Source organism: Corvus hawaiiensis, chromosome 17 (genome assembly GCF_020740725.1).
Source record: "Corvus hawaiiensis isolate bCorHaw1 chromosome 17, bCorHaw1.pri.cur, whole genome shotgun sequence".
In the NCBI taxonomy this organism is placed as follows: Eukaryota; Metazoa; Chordata; class Aves; order Passeriformes; family Corvidae; genus Corvus; species Corvus hawaiiensis.
This window is the reverse complement of record NC_063229.1, coordinates 1,665,644-1,693,115: the sequence shown is the minus strand read 5'-3', so window position 1 is coordinate 1,693,115 and position 27,472 is coordinate 1,665,644. Positions and strand designations below refer to the sequence as shown.

The 27,472-nt window shown below is 41.3% G+C and overlaps 1 protein-coding gene across 4 annotated transcripts in view; it reads right to left on the bottom strand.

Moving 5' to 3' along the window:
• Positions 1-27,472, bottom strand: part of RALGAPB (Ral GTPase activating protein non-catalytic subunit beta) — a 64,782-nt gene that overhangs the window by 13,010 nt on the left and 24,300 nt on the right. Inside the window, exons 10-25 of one of the 4 annotated variants that reach the window (XM_048321646.1) lie at positions 25,121-25,156; positions 23,222-23,423; positions 21,639-21,806; positions 20,754-20,868; positions 20,367-20,514; positions 16,783-16,847; positions 16,482-16,614; positions 14,410-14,543; positions 12,183-12,365; positions 10,053-10,204; positions 8,225-8,412; positions 5,952-6,058; positions 4,192-4,344; positions 3,394-3,603; positions 2,280-2,438; positions 170-335 (exon numbers count right to left, since the gene is read on the bottom strand). In XM_048321646.1, coding sequence (XP_048177603.1) covers positions 170-335; positions 2,280-2,438; positions 3,394-3,603; positions 4,192-4,344; positions 5,952-6,058; positions 8,225-8,412; positions 10,053-10,204; positions 12,183-12,365; positions 14,410-14,543; positions 16,482-16,614; positions 16,783-16,847; positions 20,367-20,514; positions 20,754-20,868; positions 21,639-21,806; positions 23,222-23,423; positions 25,121-25,156 — 2,319 coding nt within the window. The remainder of the gene's footprint in view (positions 1-169; positions 336-2,279; positions 2,439-3,393; positions 3,604-4,191; positions 4,345-5,951; positions 6,059-8,224; positions 8,413-10,052; positions 10,205-12,182; positions 12,366-14,409; positions 14,544-16,481; positions 16,615-16,782; positions 16,848-20,366; positions 20,515-20,753; positions 20,869-21,638; positions 21,807-23,221; positions 23,424-25,120; positions 25,157-27,472) is intronic. The other 3 variants (XM_048321647.1, XM_048321648.1, XM_048321649.1) reach the window with 3 other exon arrangements.

Below are 27,472 nucleotides of genomic sequence, written 5' to 3'. Positions count from 1 at the left end.
TCACTGACTTGAAGCTTAATTTAACATTTACACATTTCTTTCTTTCTAGCAAACATCAGCATTTACCAAAAAAAAAAAAAAAAAAAAAAGCCAGTGTTCAGATAGGTACACAGGAGTAAGAAAATTGTCTTCTAAAGGAGCCTCAACATTTTAATTTACTATGTCTTACCTTGTTCAGGTCCCTCTTCATCACTGCAGCTGTTGATTGACCAGCTTGTTGAGACGTGACCAGTCCACCCAGGGTGCTTCCCAATGTCAACAGACCAACCAAGAGACAGCAAGAACTCCAGGAAGTGGGGCTGAACAATTCTGGAAGACTCCATGTTCTTCAGGATCTGAAACCACCAGCAACACCATGTTGGTACAGAAGCAGGAAACAAGTCTCTTCCTTCCCAGCTTTTTAATTAACATTTTTGTCACCAACATGGTTTTGCCCAAATATAGCTACAGAACAAGCCTGGAACCCCAGACTTCTACATGGACATTACTCCCTGCTCCTCAGCATCCTTCTATCCTGCTTGGCCTTGTCCTATTCAATCAACTTGACTTTCTGCCAGCATTTTCAAAGCCTGTAAAACAGTGAATTAAATGGCTGGAGATGGCAATTTTGAGACTCAACCACTCATGAGAAAAACCACAGAGTGCTCAGTGCAGAACCTGCATTAGCATCAAAGGTAACACAAGGGTTTTCTATACAGTGTTCACTATTAGACTGAATTAAAATTTGAAGAGAGAGGTATTTTCCTCACTACTCACCTGTACGTGACATAGAGTGATTTAAAGGGCAGGCCTCACAGCACATTAAATTATGAAACAGATTTTCCAAAACAATTTTCAGTAGGACTGAGTGTGCACTTTAACCAAACTTCACACTGTACTGTTTATGGTAAACTTTAATTCTACTTCTGACAGAGATCTGGGATGCTTCCATATGCAAAGGCAACTTTTACCTCATTATGACCAAGTGAGAGTTGAGCCCTTCACCAAACAGCACACAGAGACATGTGTGACTTGGGTACCAGAACCACTGGGGTTGGTGGAACAAACAATCCATCCATCCTTTCCGGGCCATACAAGAGTTTGTTTTGTGGCAGAGGCATCAATCATTTTGGCTTATGCAGGGGCAGAACACTGAGACACAGGCCCCAACAAAGCAGAAACTGCAGGGATGGGTGCTGGAAGAAAAGCTTCCAGGCTGGAGGCTTTGTGTAGCCACAAAGTCCTGACACTCCATCCGAATGCCTTGTACAGTGTTCGGCAGTGACTAGACACACTGCACTGAAACGCTATTATTAATCCTCATACTGAGCACATTGAAACCATAGCTGTGCTTCAGAACAAGTCAGGATAAGTGTGGGCTGGAAGACATAAGAGCTCCATAAGGGCATATAAACATTCTGCTAGCTCAGCAAGAGCACATCTCAGCTCAAAGGCAAATCTGGCGTATCTTGTTTCATAGCTGACTTTGCAGATGAAAAGACTGCACTGGCTATTCTGAACTACAATTTGAACACTCAGACAGATGATCCTGGTTTCAAGAACTGTGTCCCACACCAAAGTAGAAGGTGCTGCAGTGTTCTGTCAACTGTGCATTCACAGTGACACGAGGAGGTGGCACAATGATTCGTTATGGAAGCCATGCTTCTACTCTTTACTACGAGAGTTATGAATGGAATGAGAAGGTACTAGAGAAACATCCTTTCCTAATGAGCCCAAAAACCCTATTAGCGAGTTTCTAGGTCACAAAGAAGTCACAGTTTAGATTTGCACAAATTACCCTGATTAACCTAATCGCCTTTGAATCAAAATATTATAGCATAAAGACTTACAATGGAATAATACTTCCTTACTTGCAGAAAGTTTTTCATTCCTTTGACACTTGTTTAACGTTAGAATGAAACCAAACTACCTTGACATTGCTCATTGCTGGAACAAACTGCAACCTTCCCTGCAAGCTGAGCCAACAAAGCTGAAATGCCTTTCTGATCTGAATCTTTGAACTCTACAAATAAGGACAATAAGGACAGAACAAATAGTAAAAATACTATTAATATTTTAATATATATCTTATCTATATTTAAAAATACATTAAATTTGTTACAATAATCCTAAGTGTGAGCAATGTACTTCAATCTACAGATGAAGAGAATATGCAGTGACTTGTAGCTCGCACTGGCTCTGACACTCCACTCTAATCACCAGTGGTGACACTTTACTCACTTGGAAACTACTAGAAACACAGCAATCTAGACTAGCTGGGACTCTACACTTTCACTTACCTCCTGACTCGTTTTCTGGCCTGCCTTCATGTAGAAAATGAAAACCGTATCAAAAGGACGACAAGGTAACAAGTCCAAGTAGCCAAGGTCATCAAAAAACCCAGGAAGAGCAGAGTCAAGTGCAATCAGGTGAGGAGGTAGACGACTGTTAGTAGGTTCCTGTCCGATAGAGTTCAAGAGCTTAAAAACCCATCTTTCTTAACTAAAAGGTCTTCAAGGCTTCAATGGCAATCCATTAAATTATAAAAAGACAATTTCCCTTCTCTAAGAGCAAAACCATACAGGGATTTCTGATGCGATATCTTGTTACTGTAAATGAGTAACAGCAAGCATAACAGGTTGACAATTCATTGCATTCTACTCTCATTAAATAAAAGCGGTACTTTGCCAGTGAGAGACATAATATTTTGCTCAAGAAGAGCACACAACAAAAGCAGCAGATGCTTTCAAAATACCACAGCTATGCACACAGTCGCATGTGCAGTTTCAGATTAACTTAAATACCAGTAACATGTAAAATACTGAGCACTTTAAGACATCAGTTTTGCAAATGCTCTACAGTCTACTTTTCCTGACAGCTTTCTGGAAGGAAAAGCAACAAATACTAGGGAGAATCCACAGGTAAGAGGCAGAATTTCAAATTAAGAATATGGATCACGTCTATAAATTGTTATTTTAATTTTAAAAAGAAACCTCTACATCTATTATGTACTCCCAAGTGTTTATGTATGATTAAACCACTTCAGCACAACCACCTCTGAAGCAAAACTGCTATGGCAGTCATATTTCAAAAAGTCTTCAAGTACCATCCCAAAACCTAACTCAAATTGTGGGATGATTTCAAGTGTGAACATTTGAGTGTGATGGCTTATGCATCCACTGCAAATAAAGGTACAGCCACCTCTTCAGAGCACGTTCAACTTGAGGCCCAGCCTTTCACAACCCTGCTCTTAATCCTGGATGACTGGAATCTATCACTTGATTTGACTAAACTGCAGCTGAACAATAGTTGGAACTACATAGATGATCTTCCACTCACAAATTTTCCCCTTTTGTCAAGCCAGACCACATGGGAACTGGAGGAACTGGACAACACCAAGAGGTATCAGATCACCTTCAATGCCTCTAAGGAGAGGAACCCGAAGTGAGAGAGGAACAGACGAGCTGTCTGGAACTCCTGTGCTGGTGGCGGGGGCTTACACTCCGTGATGGGATCAGGAAAGCTCTTCTTCTGCCACTCCTCTTCACTTCTCTGATCTACGGAAGTCTCAAAGACAATCTGCTGGGCCATGCCATTCCTCAGCTTCTCATGGCGCTCTTCGAGCTGGAAAACATTGAGTGAACTGCTGATGTCACCAAAATCATGAAGATCCACCAAGAAAACCGTTCAATCACTTAGGAAAGCTCTACAGCAGCAGCTGCAATCCACCACCAGAATGGTTACTAAAACACTTTCAAAAAGACCTTGCAACATGGCAAAGTGAGCACCTAAAAACCCTGTTTGCATAGGAGAGTTCTGTGAATATCCAGTATCAGCTATAGCTTCTCCTACTCAAGTGAACAGAAACTAAAACACATTAGATCCTGTGAAACTTTAAAATATTTGAGACATGCACTCTCTTCTTCCCCCAGGAAGGTCTCAAAAAAGACCCTTCCATTTCCCCAGAAGAAGCAACAAAATTTAAGTCATTGCTTCCTACAATACCAGGATATCAGGATCAGTAATAAAACGTTGAGCAGTGTCATCTTCCTGGAGAAGTGCACAGATTTAACTAATTTGGAGAGGTTATTTTCCATTAATATGAAACTGGACAAGCTAAAGAGTAAAACTATTTACAGTAAGACATTAGTGCATGACTCAGGAACAGACAAAAGCCCCAAGAACAAAATCAAGTCAGAGACAGTTACTTACTTCCTCATTCACAATTTCATGTAAATCAGGAATGCTCAAGTCAGCTTTCACAAATGGAATCTTGTCCACTTCTTCAGGAAAAGGGCGGTGTTTCACACTGTATTTCAATCCAACATCATTTTTAGGAGCTGGTCGAGGTTCTGGTACAAATGTCTGACAAAAAAAGGTTGTTTTTACATTCAAGGTATTGTATCAGTAGACAATATTGTAACAGATGAAAAATATTTCCTCTCCCCTCCCCACCAGAACTACACTAATCCATAAGTGAGCAGCATCATTAAAAAACATTAAATCCTTTAAACTAATAGACTTGTATTAAAAATGTGACTGTAAATTTTACAGATAGACACAACTCTGTCTATTTTGGAATCTATGAACCCTGCTTACCATCTAGCCTCTAAACAGTTGCAAACCCCAATAAAAATGGCAAGCTTACATGGCAACATCTTATTTTCAGCCCATTCTAACTATATTGAGAGAAAGCTGGAAAGTATTTGACAAGCTCCATTTCAACCCTCCTGACTGTGATCATCACAACAAGCCAAAGCTTCAAAGGGAGCAGCAATGCTGTGGGTCAGGAGGGAGATGCACTGCCAGAATATCCAAAGGACTTGCATCATGGATCATGATGCAATTTTGACATTGCTACTACATCATGTTCTATACTGTCATTATGTAATTACAAACTTCAAGTTACCAAGGACAGCAACAAATGATCCAGGCGCAGGTTTAGAGGTGCATCAGGTCCAAGCAAGCGAGACCTTTCATTGCATCTTCCATGTTGTTTTCTAAGTTTATTTACTACTGATTACATTTCAAAAGGGCAAAACCATTAAGTTATAGAATGCCTTCAAGTTGGAAAAGTTCCCTTAAAACTGGTGAGGAGGTCAGCAGGCAGATCATGGCTTGTCCTTTAGCATAGGAGGTAGCAAACCTGGACTGACACTATTCAGCCAAGGGTCTCAGCTTCAGAGATAGCAGAGCTCCAAACACATCCTGGACGGTCTTCCCGAAGGCTGCTTCGCAGAGACCACATCCATCTAAATGTGAATGTGCCAGCTGAGACTGACAAGCCCTCATTTCAGCTACATTACTGCCTTTCTTTTACTGAGGGTCATGGGAAGAGTTTAAAGATGTGGAGAAGTTCACAGACAGAAATTTTCGTAACAAGAGTACAAGCTCCACTAGACGACTGCAATAAGAAATTTTACTGTAAAATAAGACTAAGGTATTTCTCTCCACCATTCCTCTCCAGAGCTGTTCCAGAGTTCATCTAGGTAATTTTTTTCACAGCAGGTTTACAGCCATCTTTGCAACATCAGGCTTTTTAGCCTGAAGAGCTGTTCTCTCTGCAGTACCACATTCTACACCTTCAGACTTTACTCCCTCTGCTGCAAGGGCTTTGCCTGACACCTGAAAACTAGCACCAATACCCCTGCCTACACATTAAATACACTGTGCCTTACCCCATCACTTCAGAAGATGCTTTCAGAAAAAAAGAAAAAAAAAAAAAAAAGGAGAATGCTCCCTCCCTTAAGCAAGTCTGCAAGTCGAGAAAGCAACAGCATTTTCACCGCCTGTAGTTAATATTAATCACAAGTGGTAAAGAGTCACCAGAGATGTGGCACATTACCTACAGCTAAAGGCCCCGTGGCTCAGCCTTAATGTATAATCACCAGCTCTGGGGGCTGTCTCAGATTAGTAGAATTTCTGCTGAACATCTCTAAGTTAAAGATTTCTTTACGGGCTTTGATAGAGACCTTTTGATTTGCTTTAGCTCCTCTTGGTAAAAGGCAGAGTTGCTGGGCCCACGCAAATCTTCCAGATGTCCCACGGATCAAAACCGTGACAGAGGGGAAAGAGTCATCTGCAAAGCACAGGGGTTAAGAGAATAATACATCATCATATATTGCAAACAATTTACTGTGTAATCATTTAACAAGAAGAAGATGGAGGCATGATGGCAGAGGTTTTCCTTTCAAGGTTAATTCTTCCTTGATCCTGAAGAAAATTCCTGGTGAGAAGCAAGCAAACCTCTCTGCAGCAGGAAAGTGCTAGTCTACTTTGTCAGCTCAGTACTTGCCAGCTCAGTTTGATCATTAAAAGCAACTTTCATCCAAATTCATGCAGATCACTATTTCTCTCCGAAATATCTCCAGGAAATCAAAAAAGATTGTCCAGCCACTGCCTGTTTAGGTGAGACAATGACCATATGGAGACACAGATTCCATGATGCTTCCATGACCTTCTGCAAAAGTTCCTCACAAATAGCAGCAGTAAGAACAGTGGAAGGACAAAAGATAATGGTCAACAAAGACTCAGGAAGATTCTGACTCCACATCATGGAAAATTTTTCCCCAAAAGGAATAGGGACACAGAGAAGTTGTCCTCTCAGGTTTTGCGAGACCCACTTGGGCAACACCAGGTTGCATTATCCTGGTCCAAATTCAGTGCTGGCCTTGTCTACAGCAGGAGGTCAGACTACAGAGTCCTGAGGTGCCTTTCTACTGGCACAATGATGGTTTTAACACTGCAGGGATTTCAGTCTTCCTTCAAGATTTAAAAGGCCACTGATATTAGTCACCTTAGATGAGATCATCATACTTCTATAGCTGTTCTTCTTAAAGGTATTTGAGTTTATCTTTTGTGCACATAAACTACACAATGGCACCATCAGGTAACGAGCAGAACTCTATTCCTTCCCCAGTATTGCCTGGGAATTTCAGGGTGCAGCACAGCCTATGCACACCCTGTACATAAGCACACCACAGAGAGAACCCAAACCAGCTCCCCAGCCACTCACTTCTGTGATCTGCCTCAGAACTGGCCTGATGTATTTATGCATTACTGCAATTAATCTTGTAATTAAAAGGGGATTTGTAAGCCAGTTACGCACAGCAAGTAAAGATAATCTGTGATTCCAACAGCTTTGCAGGATTCCACAGTAATACATTTAGCAGAGGCTGAGTGAGGATGAGGATTGCTTAGCCATTCCAGCACGCTCTAATCCATTCCAGTCAGGAACACACTTGCTCCAACACAGACTGGGGGTGAACATGTGGCAGTGGCTCCCAGCATTATCACTTCCTGCAAGATCTATTCAGTGGTTCTCAACATGGTCAGAGCACTCTGGACCACAACTCAACTTCTCAGCACCAATTCACGCAGTTCTATGCAACCTCTGCTTTCAAGACTAGTTTTTAGGCTCCATCCTATCCACAGATGAGGAAAATGTACTGGGGACAGAACATCAGATCTAAGATAAGTTAGTCTTTAACTGAGGTAGCATCTTAGAGAATTTTCATCTGTTCTATTAGGTAACACCATGACACATGAAGACTTACAGAGAGATCAGTTATTCTGTTCAAATTATCACTTAATACCAGATTTTTGTAATATAAATTCTCGATGGTCAAAGTCTATGAGGCTGAAATGAGCTAGACTCGGCTGTGAAAGCCAACACCCTATCACAACACCCTGTCACAAATCTCCTTTACAGGAGGTGTCATTGACAGAACAGGATCAGATATGAGAAAGTTAAAACAGCTCCTAAGCAACTAAAACCACCTGAGCTGAAAGCACCCACAGAAATATGCAGTAATAGGAGGCCTAAAGCAAGCAGCAGCAATGGTGCAAGCATAAAGGAGACATACTAACTATATGTTGAGCACTTATCCCTATCAAGTCTCCTATACTCTTCACATTTTCATTCTTGTACAAACAAGGATGTTGATGCTTTTGTCCATCACCCATTATTTCAATGGCAGTCAGCAGCAAGTATATGATCCAACTGGTTGAGAGACTTGGACAACTGCATGAACAATTTGGGTAGGCTTGTGCATGTTTGATTATCATGGGCATTAAAGTTATTCCCACCACTTCATCCCAGAGCAACACTCTGCTCTATGTGCCCACCCACAGACAGGAAAGCCCCTGAAATGCGAAAGAGACACTTGATGAAGTACCTTTGTTTTGCAGCTCCATACAGAAAGTTTTAACCTGAGAAAGAAGGAAATGGGAAATCTGAACTTACTCTGTTCGTTCCCTAGAGGCTGCTCCAACATGGCCAGGATGACACTATTATCCAAAACAAAGTAACGGAAGCTGTGCTTGTTTATGGTAGGGAGACGGGAATATTTAATTAACGTGGTTTCATTCACCAAGCTGCAAGGAGAAGCAGGACCACTGGGAGAAGGAAATGCTCCAAGTAGCTGCATAATGCTGCAAGTGAGAAAAAAGTTGAGAGTTATGACAGATTAAGTGAACTGTTCCACCCAAGCACAAATTTTCACTCACATTCTTCATCTGTATCTTGACCTAGCAGTTACATTATCAGGGCACATCTGCCCTCACCCATCAGGTTATTTTAAGATAACCAGTACCTTCAGAAAGACATACATGAAAACCTACAAAGAAGAGTACTCTGCCTATAGAATGAGCTTCTTTATAACCTGGGTTATAAAGACATGCTTTAAAGCACGAAAATCTGTACCCTTCCATAGCTTCATGTTCATTTTTAAAAGATTATTTCTCCAATCATCCATACTTTAGCCCCCTCATATCAACAAGCAGGACAGACATGGCAGTGCACTAATTACAATTGCCTTTGCTTTCTTCAAGTACGGATTACAGTACCTTAAAACCCTTTAAAGGGTTGGGACCCTAAAAGGTCCAGGATCACATAAGCGTGACTACCACAGATGGTCATCTTCCCTGGAAGAAAACCTCCAGGTGGGGTCCAACAGTGCTTACTTCCTTGGAGCCACAGCCTTAGAAGGCCCCTAGAAGCACCATTTTAGATCATCTGAAGTTGTACATGATCTCACCAACACTATTAGAAATTGAAAATTTCTATGGCAGGAACCAGTAATGAGAGCTGTCCAGAGTTGGACTGAAGTTCATATGATTTAAGTCAGGACTTTACCCTTAACACCAGCACGTAGACCAAAAGTCAGTCTATTGATTGCCTTCTCCACACACTTTTCCACTTTACTGTGAAAACAGTTTCATGTCTCTAAATGAAAATAAACACTTTCAGGCACCAATAAGGATTTGTCCACAAGTTCCGAAGAGTAGTTGCTTTTTCTTGGAAATTACACACTTGTTTTTACTAACAGTAACATTTATAACAGTTGGATTTCAAAGCAGAGCAAAAAAGAAAGCAGCTATTGCCTTTTGCAAAACATATTTATCCTCCCCATCCTCAATCTGTCCTGTCTGCCATCATACTGTTCAGCCCATAACACAGTGCTTTCCAAGTTCTCTGGAGCAAATCCCAATTTTCCTCTCTGTGCTTCCCCAACCCACACATTATCTGTTACTGCATTTCCAGTAGAACCTCTCAAATATATTAAGCAAGCCCAACGCTGTGGGCAGGAAGCCATCCCATCCTGCTCCAGCATACATGTGCTGCATGTGCCATTCCCTGCTGTCACACAGTGTCTATCAGTTTCCTCACCAGAGTGGGGACAGCATATGTTGTCAGGCTGAGGAGAAGAGAAAATGGGAAGACAGGATCACTAAGTTAAGTGAAAGAGAGAGGGAATTGCTGTCTGCAGAGAGGCCTGGCCGAGAACAGAACACCAGGGCTGGAGGAGGATGTGGGTTTTGCTGTACAAGGAGAGAGGAGGCAGGAGGGGAAAACAATGACCAGAGGGATCTGTTTTCTGTTAACACCTGCAAGGGGAGGGGGGGAGATCTAAGGCAGAGCAGAGTCCTGCCCAAAAGGCAAAGAAAGGGAACTTCTGCCTAACTTCTTAAATGCTCTTGTTACATCAGAGATCACCTGCTGGGAACTCCCTATTAAACACTCTCAGACAAGACAACACTGAACATTAAAGGTGCTCTGACAAATTACATACCATGTTAGTGTAGCTTCAGCAGCATCCTTCACTCGCATGGATGCAGGGTTTGGCTCCTTATCTCCTTTGTACTTGACCTCCTGTTCGCTGTTTTTGGATTTACTCCCTGAAATGCCCAGCTCCACAATCTCCAGTACCTCTTTTAAACAATCCTAAAACACAAGAACAACCGTGAAGCAGAAGCATTTGGATAAACATCTCCAAAACCTCATGGAAATAGTGATATATCATTAAGTAAAAAAACCCACTGCTGGTAGTATGAGCTCTTTATTTAAAGGCAGAAGATTATTCCAACACTGTTAAAATAAGACCACATTTGCTATAGAACTGGTATTTTTTCTGTTTATAGATGTGTACTTGTATTATCTACTCATATTCTAATGGTAAAAAGTGCTCTGAATGAATAAATACATTTACATACCAAATTGCCAAGAGGACTATTATGAATGCAACCAAAAAATGTACACATATTTAAAGAGACAATAAATGCATTTCTGGGACTCTTTGCAGAAGTTTTAAGTTCTAAGCACATCAAGAATGAACTCATCTGGAAAACTGCAAGAAATCCTTTTCTAAATTTTTCATTTGCCAACATCCTTCGTTAGTAAAATACATCATGGTATCTAATTCACCAAGAGAAGAATAAGAACATTCTAAAAGTACACTGTAAAAGCATCAACAAATCTATTACAGGAGAGGCCAACACTCAGTAGAGCTGCAGCTATGACACAAAAGTGCTGTGCAGAACAAAATCACCTGCTGAAAATATTTGGATTGCTACAACAAAGGTTCAACTCTCATGGCCTGAGCTACAGAATAACAAAGGAAGACTTCTCCTGAACAAATAACTGATTAAAACTGAACACGAGTGGTCAGGCTGTACCACCAGAAACCTGATAGGGTTCTATGTCTTGGCCTTTGTCTTTCCTTATATTCATCGTTGATATAGAATAAAAGGTGAAGAGAAAAATCAAAGTTTTCTAACAGATCAAAATTAACCAGTATTGAGCTGCAAAGACTGGCCACGAAGAACTGCAGCAAGAGTTTACAGAGTAGCAATACAGCAGGTGAAATTCAAAGCAAATGTAAGAGGAGGCACCTGGAAAGCTGCATTTTTAATAATTGCAAACGCAGGGAAAGGTTCTCATCTGACTATCATGACTCAGAAAGGAGCTACTCAGTCTCCAGTACATAGTGCACACAGTATGTAGCACTATTTCCTTATAGTGGTAATTGAAATAAAAAAGACCATAAAGAAATGGAATACAGCATTATGAACCACAACCTGTGCCACCATCCTATCGTAGTCACCTACTGCCACGCCAGTACTCCAAAGCACATTCAGAAAGCATCTTTAAAGTTCTGCTTGTGGGTTTTCAATCTTCTTTTTTTTAAAATATACGTACTTTTGTACATTACAAAATAAACAAAACATAAACATGTTCTATCTAAAAAGATAACAAAATATTACACAATACATACATATCTATTATCTATAAAACCACAGAAAAATCACTAACTTGGCTCTGAAAGGAGACCAGTAATGAAAATGTGCATCCAAATTTTTTCATTTTTTCTTAAGCAGCAAGGCAGAAGGCAATTGAAAACATGCCTCTCATTTCCTGCTCTTCTCAAGCTTCCCAAGCAAATTCCACCTTCCATTGAGCTATGCTTTGCTCAGTTGCTAGAAAATTGGTTTCTTGGTGAAACAAACTCTGATTATCAAAGAATCAAAGCATCAAAGGAATTCTATTAAGCCTAGAAAATGCTTTAGTCAGGTAAGAGCTGAGATACAAGGAGAGTCATGGCTACCTGCAGCTATGGGTTACCCCATTCATTTCTATGTTTCTTTTCTGGTTTTTTTCCAGATTTCTGTTCTTCTCTCTTTTTCCAGTTTCACAAAGCAAGAAGAAAGATTGAGACATTCCTATAACTATAAAGGTAATTTTAAAGCCAAAAACTGTATTGGTGAATAAAGATCAGGAATTAAAGTTCAGAAGTATTTTGCACAGAAACTGTTTTGGAATTCCTAAGAAAGTTAAGCAAACCACACTATTTTAAATTATTGAGGTTGGGCACAAAAGGCATTTCAGATGCAGCACTCAAAATCTATCCACTGGAGACTCTGACCTTCTCATCGAGCATGTCGGGGTGCTCCGTGAGCCAGACACAGAGGCACTGGAAAGCTGCCACGATCATGGAGTGCAGGTCCCGGGAGTGCAGCGGGGCCGGGCGGCTGCACTGGTACACGATGTAGCTGCACACGGAGCTGATCGCGCGCTTCCGATCCGAGGGATCGACCACCACCTTCACCTGCACCGCACAAGGGCGACAGGGTGAGAATTCCTCCACAAAAATCTTCCAGAGAAAAAACAGTTCTTGAAAACATTTTTAAATGCAGTTTTAAGAAATAGGAATAAACAGTTGAGCTCTTTTTTGATTACAGGTTAAAATTGCAGGTATTTAACAGTGATGGATATTGAAACTAAAAGTAAAGAAATGCTGCACTGAGGTGTGACCACATTGCATGGCTTGGTTTCCAAGATCAGGAATGGTACCAGCGTGGCTTGATAAGAAACCAAATGTAAGCTGAATTTGCAGTATTGAAACTTATTTTCCACAAATGACTCTTCAGCTCTAGCAACCCATTCTGTATCTCCAAGAACTCACTCACTGCCAAGTTTCCCTTCCACATTCAGCTTCATTCTGCTCAAGTACCTTTCCCCTAGACATATTCTCATCACAGTAACTTTCACCCCTGGAAAAAGGAACAAAAAAGCCATCCTCCGACAAGCACAATGACAAAAACCCCATAACCTCTTCCCCAAAACTCACTGCAAACACCCCTCTCTGCTCCTCTCCCAGCTCAGGGCTGCAGAAAGCAAGGCTCCAGACCAGAAGGTCAGGAAACAGCACAATGTGCCATGAGGATCTGCACTGTAGGGCTAAAGAACTGAATTTCTCTTCTCTCTTATTCACAGCCTGTGACTCAGCATAGGAACAGATGGATTTTTCTACTCTGTAGCATCTGACCATGCTCTGTAAAGCTTTGCTTATTCAGGTGTACCCTTATCCAAGCAGGAAGGTGGATGGGCTTGCTGGTGCCAGCACTGAAGCCTGGCAGCTGTACTCCACAAATGGGAGTGACGATTCAGAGCCCCAGGATTTAGGTAGAACATCCTTCAGAAGCCCAAGATCTACAGCAGAGTCCCCTAAAGGTGAGCTTATGAAAGGGAGGTTTGTGAACCAGCAGGAAACAAGACTTTTGACTTTTCCAAGTCCCACTAATAACCTAGTGCTGAACAGACACAAGACAGGGCAGCCCCTACCTGAGAAAGGCTTTGGGACCTGTCACCTCCAAAGACACAAGCAGAACAGGTCCCCACTGCAGTTCTGCAGGAAGAAGTGATCTCTCTTTTCCCCACTTTGTTTTAAAGGGGAAAGATATTCCAGGGCAAGAATTACTTCAGTTGCATGAGAATTATACAAAGACTACAATATTTAGTATTAACCTGGGGATACATTTCAAAAGATAATATATTTCCACATACCCATAACCCTGCAAGAAAAAAAAACCAAACCAAACCAAGAAAATCCTGGTTTAACCACACAAGCTGCAGGAACCCCTGGTTCTGTATGGTGCTCTATAAGACCTAATAATACACATTAATTCATTTCAGAACACTTTCAAATACATTCATCAGTTCATGCGACTGCAATAGTGAATGAACACCCAGTCCAATATGGCTCAGTGCTGACTTTGTGCTCTAAAAACTGCCTGAGACATACATTGAAAGACATCTGTTGAGTTCTTGAGGGATTATGATGAGAAATGCTGAATTGTCACACCAGGTTATCGTGGCTGCTCTAAGTACACCGGACTTCTGCTTAACAAGGCCATGAAGTCCAGCCTGGGCACAAGAGCTCTCAGGCAGAAAGGGGCACTTTGCATCTCAACAACTCGTCTCCCCCACCTAGTAGCTTTAGTTGTTATTTGTGTTGAATGAAGGAACTGCGTGCAGATAAAGCTCTGAAGAAGGCAACACTTCCTATTAGCGATACACTATGTTTTGTCAAGCTCTAAAAACTATTTCCAGGATGAGAAGAAGGGGAAAAGTGGTACAACAGAAGTTTCAGCCAAAAGGCATTCCCAGGCCATGCATCCTTTGAGCCACAGTGCATTTACACCGGGAGAAAATTACCTACAACAGCAGCGCTGTTTCTTTTTCATTTCCAAACAGAAGAGTTGCTGACAAACTCAGCCACAGAAATATGTTTTGTGGCATGACTTTCACCCAGGCAGGACCACAACCACCCTGTGAGAAGGGGCCAGAGCACGCCACGCTGCATGTCTCACCTTTGCCAGTCCAGAGAGCAGCTCCAGGGCAGCCAGAGAGATACTCATGTCCTGCCTCCACTGGGAGTTGAGCCTTTGGGTTACCAGGTGGATGCTGCGGATCAGCAATCCAGCAGCTGTATCTGTATGAAGAGCTAGGATATAACCCCAAAACCACACACCACAGGGAGGGAAAATAACTAAGCATTAGTGACAATAAGCAAAGCAGAGGCACAAGGCAAAGCAGCCACAATACAGACATAAAATAAACCCTAACCATCTCAAAACTGGGTTGGTGACTTTTGCACGGGCTAACTCCCTCACGTACTCTCCAGGCATTATACAAATCCATTCAGACTAGCTAGCTCAATTTAATTTTTTTAAAAGACATTTTGAATAATCCCAGCAGCAGAACAACCAGCTTCAGGTTTCGCTATTGTACTTAAATTGTCTGTCATGTCATGTCTTTTAGTCTCTGACAAATACAGGCATTGGTAATGTATATGAAACATTAGTAGTTGTATTGAGGAACTAAGGAGCACATGTAATTTCAGATACCTGTGTCAGAAGTAAACCATTCTTTCCATACCTAATGTTTATCAAAAGCTGCACTAGATTAACAGATGTAGATAATGAAAGAATCAGTGCTAGAGAAAGAAACAATTACTTTTAACCTTTCATTTCCTTGAACCTTTAATTCCAAATTAAAAACAGAAAATGTTTTAAGTATAAGTTGTTCTTACTTCAAAATACTAGGAAACATAAATACTATCTGTATTTCTTAAAATTGAAGTATGCAAATTAATGTCAGAAATAAAAAACTGCTCAATGACTAGTTACAAAGAGACATGAGAACTATGACGGATAAGGCATATCCTTCCCAAAATTTAAATTACCTTATTTAACACTCAAGAACTAAGTCCAATGTCACACCAGGAAAAGATTCAAGAATCTACTATGGCTAAACAGTAACAACAGACCATCTTGTTTTCAATTTTCTCTTGTTTGAAGCATCCAGTTGAAACGTAAATCCTTTTCATAAGCTCCTTACAATCTTACCTTCTGTGCACAGGAAATTTAAAAAATCCAATAAAATGAATATACTACAAAAATATATTTCAAGTTACATCATGGTATGAAGACTCAGTAATTCAAATATTTAGAAGATTTTTTAAATCTTACAAATGAATATTTTTACAAGCACTTGTCAATGAAAACCCACATAAAATAAACACACAATTTAAATGGTGTGCAGAAAACTAGCACTTTGATAATTTCAAACAAGCAAATCCTGTAGGGAAAGCACCAACATGTTTATATGAATCCCTAGAATATACTGAAGCCTTTCCTGATAATCTCCCTCCTCTTACTATTTACAGAACTAGATAAAAAAACAACACCAAACATTTTTTGTTGGTGATGACAGAATTGTCAGTCTTGGCTGCAATATAATAAAGGTGATTTGTTCTCACATTTAATTGGCCAACATCAGTTAAACTGAAGACCACAGGAGCAAATGAAATTGCAGGATTGTGACAGTCAGCCAGATTACCACACACAGATTTAGAACATGGATTTTACTACAGAGAGTCAAAAATGGACAGTATAAGACACAGAAAACTAAAGTTAATTACTAAATTCTATTGTTATAACAAAGACATATCACAAGCATTCTGCTTACTTGCTCTATAAAAGCCAGAGTCCCTGAAATGTTCTTTAAATGTGGTTTAAGAAAAGGTGCTGCAGAGGTCAGGAGAGCATTTGGAATGCTATCAAACGAATGAAGCAATTAATGTACACTTGGTGTACATATATCCCATTCCTGTTGGCAGAAACTAAGTGTCTTGAAAACATAAGTTAAAGTAAAGTCTGCAAACACCTTTTTCATAAACTTTTACATTCTGATTTTGAAAATGTTAAGAGTCCTTTAGAAGGGTTAAGACAACCACTGGAAGGGCACATGTAAGTGCAGACTTGCAGCACACAGCTGGACTATCCCCCCTGGCTTCAAACACCTGGGCACACTAGAACAGAAAAACCCAGAAAACATCAACCTGGCATACCATGACAGTTTTCCAAAGAGCTATCCTTACCATAATCCCTCAGGAGGGCCTGTGCTGGCCGCTCACTGTCAGGTGTTGTGGGCTCTGTGCTGCCACCGCTTGCAGTGCTAATGCCACTGTTAGTACGACTGTGGCTCTTGAAGAGGTTGTTTTCACCACCATTCTGCAAAGTGAAAGGCAGTTTCGAGAGATGAGACAATTTCTGAGTTCCCCATGCTCTCAGATACAAAAGACCAAACCTCAAGATGCTACCTGAGCCCCTTTCCATAGCAGGTAAAGTGAGGAATGCATTCTTTCTGAAGAAATAACTTCATAAACAAAAAATACTCACCGTTTCCATCTGACAGCCAATGGCTTCTAGCAGCGCTGAATCCTGAACAATATTTAACATTGCACCTGCAGAATCAGATAGAAGAAGGTAACTATGGACTACAGTAGAATTCACTACTAAAAATTACCAAGCAGCACAGAAGGTCTAACATAGAGACTTGCAATCCTGTTTTATAAAAGCTCTTATTAAAACACAGGACTTGCTTCAGGCTTAGCCATTTGAAGCAGATGAAAGTTGAGACACAGAATGCTTTCAGCTATGTTAAAAATGCTTTGAACAGAATGCTTTCAGCTATGTTAAAAATGCTTTGAACATAGTCTAGAAAAGACTGAGAGGAGATCTCATTACATATCAGTATCTCAAGGGTGGATGTCCAGAAGATGGTGCCAGACTGTTTAGTGGTATCCAGCAACAGGACAACAAGTAATGCACAAACTAAAATAGAAGAAGTTCCACCTCAACACGAGGAAAAACTTCTTTCCATGGAGGGTGGCAGAGCACTGGAACAGGCTGTCCAGGGAGGTCAGGGACTCTCCCTCTCTGAGGACATTCAAAACCCACCTGGACAGGTTCCTGCGTCACCTGCTCCTGGTGACTCTGCCTTGACAGGGAGTTGGACTGGATAATCTGCAGAGGTCTCCTCCAGTCCCAACTGTTCTGTGATAGGTCTGTCAAATTCCTCAGTTTGGAAGGATTTTGACTTCACAGAAGGGCTGGAGTGTTTCCTTGTCTCATACCAGATTGTGCTCATTTAAAAACTCAGGTTACATTTAAAGATATCAGAAGACCAGCTCGTAATCTGAAGTGGGATACACTGAAATTCTCTCTGCCTGAAAGTTCTCCCCAGCCTCTCACTTTCCATGCTCTAATTTCCATCAGTGCCCAAAATATTGTATTTAAAAAGCTGAAACTCTTAACTGCAGGGATCACCAACCCCACTGCATCCAAACTAGCCAGGACAGAGTTCTCTCTGCAACCTCAGGAAAGATTTAACTCATTTAAATCAAAACTGCTGATGTGTCTTAGCTAAACTAGGGTGAACAGCCTGTACCTGCTTGGCAGCATCACCCCCAAATGATGAAGGAAGAAGCAATAAGGACATGGACCTGAAACTGGCTGACACTGACACATTTGGTGACATCAGTTTTAATTTTCTGCCTCCTTCCCCTGTCTCATCCATCAATGAACATTTAGGAAAACACAACTTACTCTACGAAGGGAAACAATAGGACAAGGGGGAATGTTTTCACACAAAGAGGGCAAGGTGAGGTGGGATGGTGGGAAGAAATTCTTCCCTGTGAGGGTGGGAAGGCCCTGGCACAGGTTGCCCAGAGAAGCTGTGGCTGCTCCATCCCTGGAAGGGTCCAAGCCCATGCTGGACAGGCCTTGGAGCAACCTGGGGTAGTGGAAGATGTCTCCATCCAGGGAATGGGGGTGGAATGCATGGTGGAATAGCAGGGTGGAATGACATGAGCTTTAAGGTCCCTTCCAACCCAAACCACTCCATGATTCTATGAAATGCGCCACTCTCTGCCAAACATTTATTGGCAGATGGAAACAAACCCTGGTTTTGTTGAGAAGCTGGTGGCACATGTGAGAATTTCTGGCTAAGCTGGAGATGCATGAATCCTGTCCAGCTACAGCCAGCAGGAGATAACTTCACATAAGGAAACAGGAGCTTAAGAGGAGGAATACAGGGCAGGTGAACAGGCAGGGACTAGCATGGGAATAATACTTCCCAGCAGAAAAGCCATTCAAGGCAGAGCACCCACCCAGCTGGCTGCAGACCAACTCAGTGTGGAGGGGCATGGGACCACATGGGTGGGATTTAACAGAGCATCACCCTGCGGTACCAGACACAGTGCTGGAGGTGGGACAATCGTCTGTGCACCAATGCTCTGAGGGTCTCACTTGGAAACCACAGATATCTTCATCCATTCTCCAGCACTGGGTGCAAATTATTCTTTCAAATTATTCCCCTCTAGTCTTCTGCAAGAAAAGGAACTACTTAAACTATTGCAAGGTAACCTTCCAAAAGCCTTTGCAGACTTGGATTTGCTTCCCTTCCCTTAACTACTGTCCTGGGGTGACTGTATGATACTGTATTCCCCATCATCTGCCCTAGGCCAGACATGAATCCTGTGCCCTTCTGTGTCTTTAAGCTGGGTCTGAGAGAAAGGGAAAAAAAAAAAACAAGTGGTTTTGTGCTCAAGGACACAGATACACACTCCCCTGCGTTCCTGGATGCTACAGAGCAGAAGAAAGCACCTTCCTGCTTTTCCCAGATCTTGGCTCCTTTTCTCAGGAGAGAGATGGAGAGTTAAACTCCTTTGCTTTGACGCTAGTCTGATAGCTGAGGCAAGAGAGTTTTTCCCTGGGACTTTGGCTTCTTCTTCCTCTTCTCTTCTGGACTGTTCAGCAACACCAGAACGTACTGGGAGGCCCTACACCTCAGCCCCGAGGGGGTCCCCACCGAACCCCAGCTCTGGAGAGGAGAAAGCCACACCCAAAAAGGATTCTGAAATCTACCCAGGTTCTCTCCACAGCAAGAGGTTTTATTATTTAGCATTATTGTTTTTTTCCCCCATGCCTGCATGCACTTTACTTGTTAAATAAATAGTTTTTTTCCTTTTTCACTTTTACTCCGAGGAATTTCCTCCTGAAACTGGTGGGGGAGGGGTGGCTGTAACCTGCTATCAGAGGACGTTCACTTCGGACGTTCCTCCAAATTTGTCTCAAACCAGGACAACTACACATCATTTTCTTGCCCTCCTCTGTTAACCAGATAAACTCTCTGCCTCCCAGAAAAAGGCAGACACCTCTCACACACCACAAGACTGTGGCCTTTTTAAACATACAAAAGGAAAGTGGTAAGGGCAAGAACACCATTATGTTGAAAAAAGCACTTCTAAAGAGAGAAGAATAAGGAGGAACAAGGGAGAATAATAGGCACATACATTTTTACTTATCTGAAAACATACTTGACTTTTCAGATTATGCACTATCCAAGTTTTCATCTTCTGCTTCCTTTCTGAGTATTCAGCATAATGTTAATCCACTCATTACCTCAAAGAACAGTTTTCCAAACTGTGCATAGTGCAGCTCCAAACTCTATTCGAAAACCTTTGGGTTTTGTCTGAGGATTTACACACTGCTAAACAAATGCCATCTGTATTTTGCCAATGCTGGACCACCAGTCACCAGTATTTCAATATGTTTCTTAGGCTTAACCGTGCCAAAACCTAAGGTTTTCTCTGAAATCCTTTAGTCAGGAATCCTTCCCAGAATCATGACATTTTTACCTACTTCCATTTCTAGTTAAGACTGATTCTCTGTGCTAGAATGTGCTTTACTTTTGCCTCTACTTTTCAAGTACTACTCCACATAAAAGGAGGAAGAATAACAAAAATGTGACTTTTTAAGATGTTTTCATAGTATGAGGGAGGTTACATATATGACAACCTGCCAGGAATTTAAACCTTCTTCTTGCAAAGCAACACATCACTAACAACCCACATTATCCCAGGACAGATTAATTGAGACACTTCTATAATACAGTTAATAAATAAAAAAGCTGAAATAACCTAGTATCATTTGAGTATTGTTGGGATCAGTTTCCGTTTGCAAAGCTCCTATAAGGATATTCACAAGCCTCAGCTTCAAGGACAGGAATGTTACTGGCTTATCATACGTTGAGCTGTCATCATTGCTGAATTTCCCTTCCAGGACAACCTGAAGAAAAAAATACACTTATTTCAGTATCAATTAAAGATCACATCAGTAGGGTCTCAAAAGTCAACATTCACAGCACACACTGCTACCGACACCTTGTAATATGGTTGTACTGTTCCAGGTTCACTGGAAGAGTGCCAGCACTAAAGAAAACACCCAATACAACCCACAACCCATCCAAACCCCACTCCCAGGGAAAAGAAAAATGGAAATGCAAAACATAGTGATAAATGTACTACCTCAGACTTTATTGTTCCAAAATGATGAGGGAGAGGCAACAGAGATAGCAAGATGTTAATGGAAGCTCTTCTTAGCTCTGTGGGGTTTACATAGATTTTAAACTTTGAGAGTTCTCTGCAAGTCAAAGCATCAGACAGTTAATCAACTTTTCACAAGAATCTGGAGCTGAATGTAACTAAGTTAAAATTAAATATACACCCACCCAATAGTCTTAAGTAATTTGCAGTATGCAATGTAGCTGTTTCTTTCTAAGAGCTACATTAGAAGAAGCAGTGGCTCAGATTTAAGTCCAGGAGATAAATAATGCTTTGTGTCTAAATGCCTAACATCAAAATGAAACATGGTACCAAGACATAACACATACACTGAAGAAGGCATGCAGAGAGTACTATCAAGTGCCTAACTTAGCAAAACATCCAGAAATCTATAAAGCTCTGATAAGAACCTACTCCAATTTAATCAGTCTAAATTATCAATTTTTCCATTTAATGATGTATGGGATTACTTATTTATTGAATACACTGCAACAACAGCCACTAACGAATATCTTGTGAAAGTTTACTTTAAAATCAATAGGCTTTCAATATATTTTTGATATATTTCAATATATTTTCCTATTCTTAAAGGCACTGCTTTGCATCAATGAATATGCAACTAACAACTCATACTTCATTTAAAATAAGCACTATCATTGCTTTGAAGAAATTTTGCATTAAATGAAACTGAAAATTTGAGCTTACACAGTGTTGCTATTATCACCATCAAATACACACACACTGTGGACCCCACATCACAGAATTCCTCTGGTGAGACTACTCAGGAATGACAGAAGACAAACACCTCCCAACATCTCTGATGATGTTTATATGGATATTGCAATTTACCTGTCAGGTAAAATAGTTTCCAGAGCCGAAATGAAGTAGGGAACCACAACATCAATGCCTTTCAGGTCACAGCAGAACAGAGGAGGGGAGTTTAGAATAACACTGGCAAGAACCGGGTGGCAAACGAAATCTGCTATCTGCAAACCCTGAATTAAAAGCATGTAAAATCTGACAAAGAAAGATAAGATTAAATTATTTGCACATAAAAAGCATCAGAATCCCATATGAAAAAGAATGTGCAGCCACTATTTGATCTTGTCTATATAAAATAGAGTAAGTTTCAAAATCAGAGCTAGGAAATGTTGATATGAGTCTTCCCCTACATTACTTGAGCACAGGCAAGCACACCTGACCAGCTTAATAAACCCTCACAAATGACAGGTATTTCATATGAAAAACCAGTGCAGCACAGTTTTACTGAAATCTTTGACTTGTTGCAACACCCAGACTGGGAGCTGAGCAAGCACAACCAGCTGGTTACTAACAGTGCTTGAATCACCTGCTCTCCACTACACCCTTCCCATCTAAGGGTGGGAGCAAGACCTTGATTTTAACTCCTCAACATGAGGAAAAAATACTGTGAAATCTCGGGGGAGGCAGTGGACAGGACAATGGACAGAACATCAGGACAAGACACACTGATCAGCAATTTGGAAAATGAGACCAAACATAACCATCATAACCACTTCAAATGAAAAAGCAATGACAGAAACCCAGCTGCCCATCATCCTAGAGCAGTTAGTTTCTTTTGCAGATTCTTGATAGAGAACATGTATGCCCTCTCAGTTGTTTCAAAAGTCTTGCAGACACAGAGGAATCTCACTGACTGGCCAAGAGAAATATGATCTATCTATACAAAAAATACTACAACATCCAAGAAATAAAATTTTTCAGTCTTCTGGGAAGCTTTGATGCCATCTGAGACAAATGTACCTGAACAGTTTGACAGAATCATGATTTAAAATTCTCTGCCACTAGCATTTGCTGTTTTACATAACAAAAATCTGTGAAAAAGGTATACTATGACAGGCAAAACTGCCTCATTTTCTCAGAAATAATACTGAACACAGAAGTAGTTGTGTTCAGAAACACAACTGTTTCAAATAATGGGATATTACTGCATTCCAATACTCAGAGAGTGAAAAAAAAAAGCAACTACAAAAAACCAAACCCGATGATGTGGTATTTGACAAGAACCTTTGTGGTCTAATAAAATGTACAAAGTCTTATGCCTGCACATGTATTTTTTCCAGCTGAACAGTACTCAGTGACAAACTAAACAAAAATAATAATACAGGAGGCAAGAAAGTGTCAAAGAAAATGTTCCTCCCAGCTGAAGGCACTTAAGGATCTCCCCTTTAACTGGAACTTGAAGAAAACCCAGTGGAAAGCAGCATCATGAAAACGTGAGAGGAAAACAGTGCTGGCCTTAGCCAGGAATCCCACCTCCAGCCTCTGAAGGGCCAGCCAGGTGCTTTTAAACTGGCAACACAGGATTCAGACAGCGACTGAATGCTATTCACTGGGAATTAGTCTGCATCATAAAGTTACACCAATAAAGCAACTGGAAGATAGGTTAGTACCGGGATAGGTAAGCTGGTAATATTTCCTCCCCAGTCTTCTTGCTACAAAATATCCTACACAGTGTCCCACACGCCTCTGCCCTTCCCGCTTCATAGTTGTCTGGGAATTCACTTGCATCGAACATGGGGTTGGAAGCCATAGTGTCTGTGGACATTTGGGATCCTTTCCGGCGGAACTCCACACTAGCCTGGGTCGCTATAGCTGGGAAGAGAAAAAACAGCGTTTCAGTGTGCGTGTTAATGTACAGAATAGGCTCATGGGATCCTGGACACAAAGATCAAGTCCAATTTAGTAGTTAACATGAAGCTATTAGTTCATTGTATTTGAGCCAGTGCCTCTGTTTAGGAAGTATTTGTGGGTGTACCTAACTTGTTTTCTTCATAAGGATGACAACAACTGACCTTCATATCCTAGAGACTGTCCCAAACTTGCTGGGAAGAGTGCACTTATATCCAATACTAGCTTCCTATCCTCTCTGAAGGGCAAGGACCTCCCTCACCTAGTTCTTGTCCCCACAAAAATGAAGTGCCACCTTCCCTTGCTCCCCTAAAAAAACAAAAAAAAATTCAATGGTGCCATTACTATTGACCTCCAAGGAAGTGCTTTACTTCCAGCTGGCCAACTCATCTCATGCTGCCCTGAACACCAAGTGGCTTTGATCCAGTTTTGTTGTACAAACACCCTTACTAAAAAAATAATCAAAAAAATTTAAGGCCTCACATGAGAAAGAAGGTTGTGGAATCCCATTCTCCTAATTTGGTCCCTCTCTCCTCACATGATCACTGAAACTGCCAATTAATAATAGAGCCTCTAATAATAGAGCTAACTGTGGGCTGGCCGTCTCCCGCTCCCTATCCTACACAACAGCTCTACAACCCTCTCGGAGCCCACTGTGACCCAACCTGGTTCTGCCCAGCTCTGTGCTCTCTCCCTGCAGACCAGTTCTGCCAGTCCACACCACTCCAATCCATATCTTTCTAGAGAGATTTCTTGTCTCCCTTTCACACATCAGCATTGTGTAGATACGAGACCACTCATTCTGTTGGCTCCATCCTTTCTTCCAGGATAGTTACCAAAACAAAATATATACTGCACTCAATGTGATTTTTTTTCCAATTTTTTTTTCTCTTCCTTGGACAGCTTCACTCTAGGATTACTAACATCATAAAGAGTGTGCTCTTGTTAGTGCAGACAATGTGTGCTCCTGACAGAATCACACCTATGTGTTTCTACCAGCAAAAGAGAACTTCTTCTCTCTCAGCTCAGGGACACTGGAGAACAACAGGTTCACAGTCAGCCTTGCAAACAAAGGCATGTTAACACTCAAGCAGTTGGAATACCTGATAATTTACAGATAGAGTGCTTTTTTGTTTTGTTTTAAAGGAAATGTCTTAATAACAAATGCCTACTCCTAATTTTTTGTCCTCAAATTTATCATTTAACCTACATTTACCTTACAAATTTTCATTGACGTTAAGTAGCAAATAAGTACAAATCTTTATGCATCTTCCCATGAGCCATTTTTTATCCTAAATAAGCTATCCAGCAATATACTGTAGTTGGAAAAAAACACTACATGCACAAAGCATACAAATCAAACACTAGGTCTGTAAAATAAGCTTTAAGTAAAAAAAACATGGTTAGTGCAAAGTCCTGAAATTTATGACATGATCACAGACTAAAGTACAGAAAAGATGGGACTGATTCAGGCAGATTAATTGCTTTTGCCAACAATCCTCCCCATTCAAAAACACACACAAAAGAAATTACTTGTCTTTTTCAAGTAAAAGTGCAAAAGCTACAAGAGACAATGAGAATGAGTTTACAAATAAAATATGGGATTATGAAAAAAGAAAAGCATGACCGCAATTAAGGAAAAGCTACTGGTTCCTACTTACAAGATTTATAAGAAAGAAGAATTTGGATAAAAGATGCTGCAAGATAATAGAAATAAAATGGAAACAAATCAAAGGACAGCAGTAGTTATAAAATACTTTTAAGATGGTGAAATTGTAATATAAGTTAAGAAGCTTTTAGCTTTTTAAAAAATTGATTAAAAGCTTTATGATACAGCAAGCTTGTTAAACACATAGGAAATTGGCATACAGGTCCAAAATTATGGTTTTGGAAGTACCATGCAAAACAATGAACAAAAAGTTACAAAATACGACTAAGATTTAGAGCTGTTCATATCAACATGTATCAGTTCTTTAACAGAATGTATTAACCCTTGTCAGCTCACAGACCTGTCCCCATGTCCCAGTGCACATGGAACATACACCAGGCCATCCTAAGGCTCCTCTGAATTGAGGTACATCCTGCAGGGGGAAAGTTACTTACCTGCAATCTCCTCACAGCAGTACTCCTGCTTCCAAACCAGGAGTTCCCAACAGTATTACAGCTCCCATTTCCCTAAGCCAAGTTGCTAACAACCAGATTATCTGAGCATGCCTCCCCTGACCACCAGCTCCATTAACAATCTTCCAAAGCAGAAACAAAAGGTAGAACACTCCCAGAAACATTAAACATCTCAAACAACATCCAGAGAAAGAAGAGAGTTAGAACTCCAGCAGACAGGTACTACCCACCACCTGGGGAGAGCTAGTTCTTTGAACAGGCAGGGTCAGACCTGTAACCAAGCCCCTCAGCAGCACTCACAATGTCCCCAGTCAAGGCTGCTTAGAATTTGCTCCTAGAGCCTCAGTAACATTCTATGGGACATTAATGACAGTAGGGCCAGAAGAGGTGAGGGTAATGATATACCCCAAGGCTCACCCACTGCCAACAGCCTCTGGGCGATACCAGCAAGTCCCTGAGGTGACTCCTTCAGCTTCTATAAACTGCAGAGCTGGCATCCTTTAGGTACAAGGATTGAGAATGAGTCCATCAGACTGGAAGATTCAGTTGCTGAAATGCTGGCACAAGGTACTGGTGAACCTCTCCCCATTCTCAAAGGCTGAGGACAGTAGGTAGCAGTAGAATGTAGTAGGTAGTAGTAGTAGAGCCAAGCTTGTCTGAAACACATCCTGCCACTGAACCTACCCTGGCACAGACACACACACACCCAAGCTGTCATTCTTGGGTTAACCTCATACAGGCTCCGTAGCCAAATTCTTATGAAGGCGTTATCTATCATAGGGATCTATTTATCCTACACTATCATAATAGCTACATAAATACCACACACCCATCTAATTTTAACGACTACGCCAGCAGGATCCAGCTGCTTTCAAACCACCTATGCATATTCCAACAGGCCATTTTTACTCTCACCACAACACAGTGATGTTTATCAGCTGCCCACCCCAAAGCTTCACCATCAAAGTCTGGGTGAAGAAACTAAAACCTGATAAGGACACTCAAGGCCCAAAAGCATCATGCCAATGATGGCATAATCGTTGCTCTGCTTCAGAATCTAAACAATGACACAGGACTACCCTGAAGGACAGGGCTCAAAGAGCAAATGGGACAACTGCTTTCCAGGTGATAACCATCACCAGCAGCCAACTGTAAGACAGACAAAACCAGAACAACCACAAATGTGGAACACCTACAGTTTTCCAGTCAAGGGTTGGTACAAGAAGTTCACCCATGCAATGACAGAAAATTGAAAAACCATGAGGCAGCAGTTAAACTAACAGAACCAGGAGAGTTGAGGCTGAAGGGTCCTCTGGAGATAGTCAGTCCTCCCCAGCAAAGCAGGGTCAAGTAGAGCAAATTCAGTTACCCTTCTACCCATTTAGACAGTTTTTCATCTCAAGACCTACAAAAAGCTGGACATTTTTTCCACCCATCATTTTTCATTACTTCCTTTCTGGAGGTTAAAGAGTTCCAGAGGTAAAACGTGAGATCCTGGGACAAGGAAGAAAGGAAGGGTAGAGGGGTACTCATTCACATCAGCCTCGATCAGTGCTCTTTATTTCCTAGAGCTCATCAAAAAGGTGCACTGTAAGATGGGAGAAGGACAATGTGCTTGGCCATGTGTGTCAGCAGGATCTGTTTAAAAGAATCAAACTAAATTCTGAACTAGAGCCTGAGACCATGTCTCATCCACAGGTCACCTGCACTGAGCTCATGAATCTCTCTTTGGTAATCACAGCATAGGGATTCTCACTGAGGCTGTGCCACGCGACAGGAACACACACTAGAAAATGCAGCATTCCAGAGGTGTCCCAGGGCACAGGGGTCTCTACAGGACCAAGGAGCAAGTTGTAATACTTTTGCAAAGTGGTCCTCAGTCCTCCAGACAG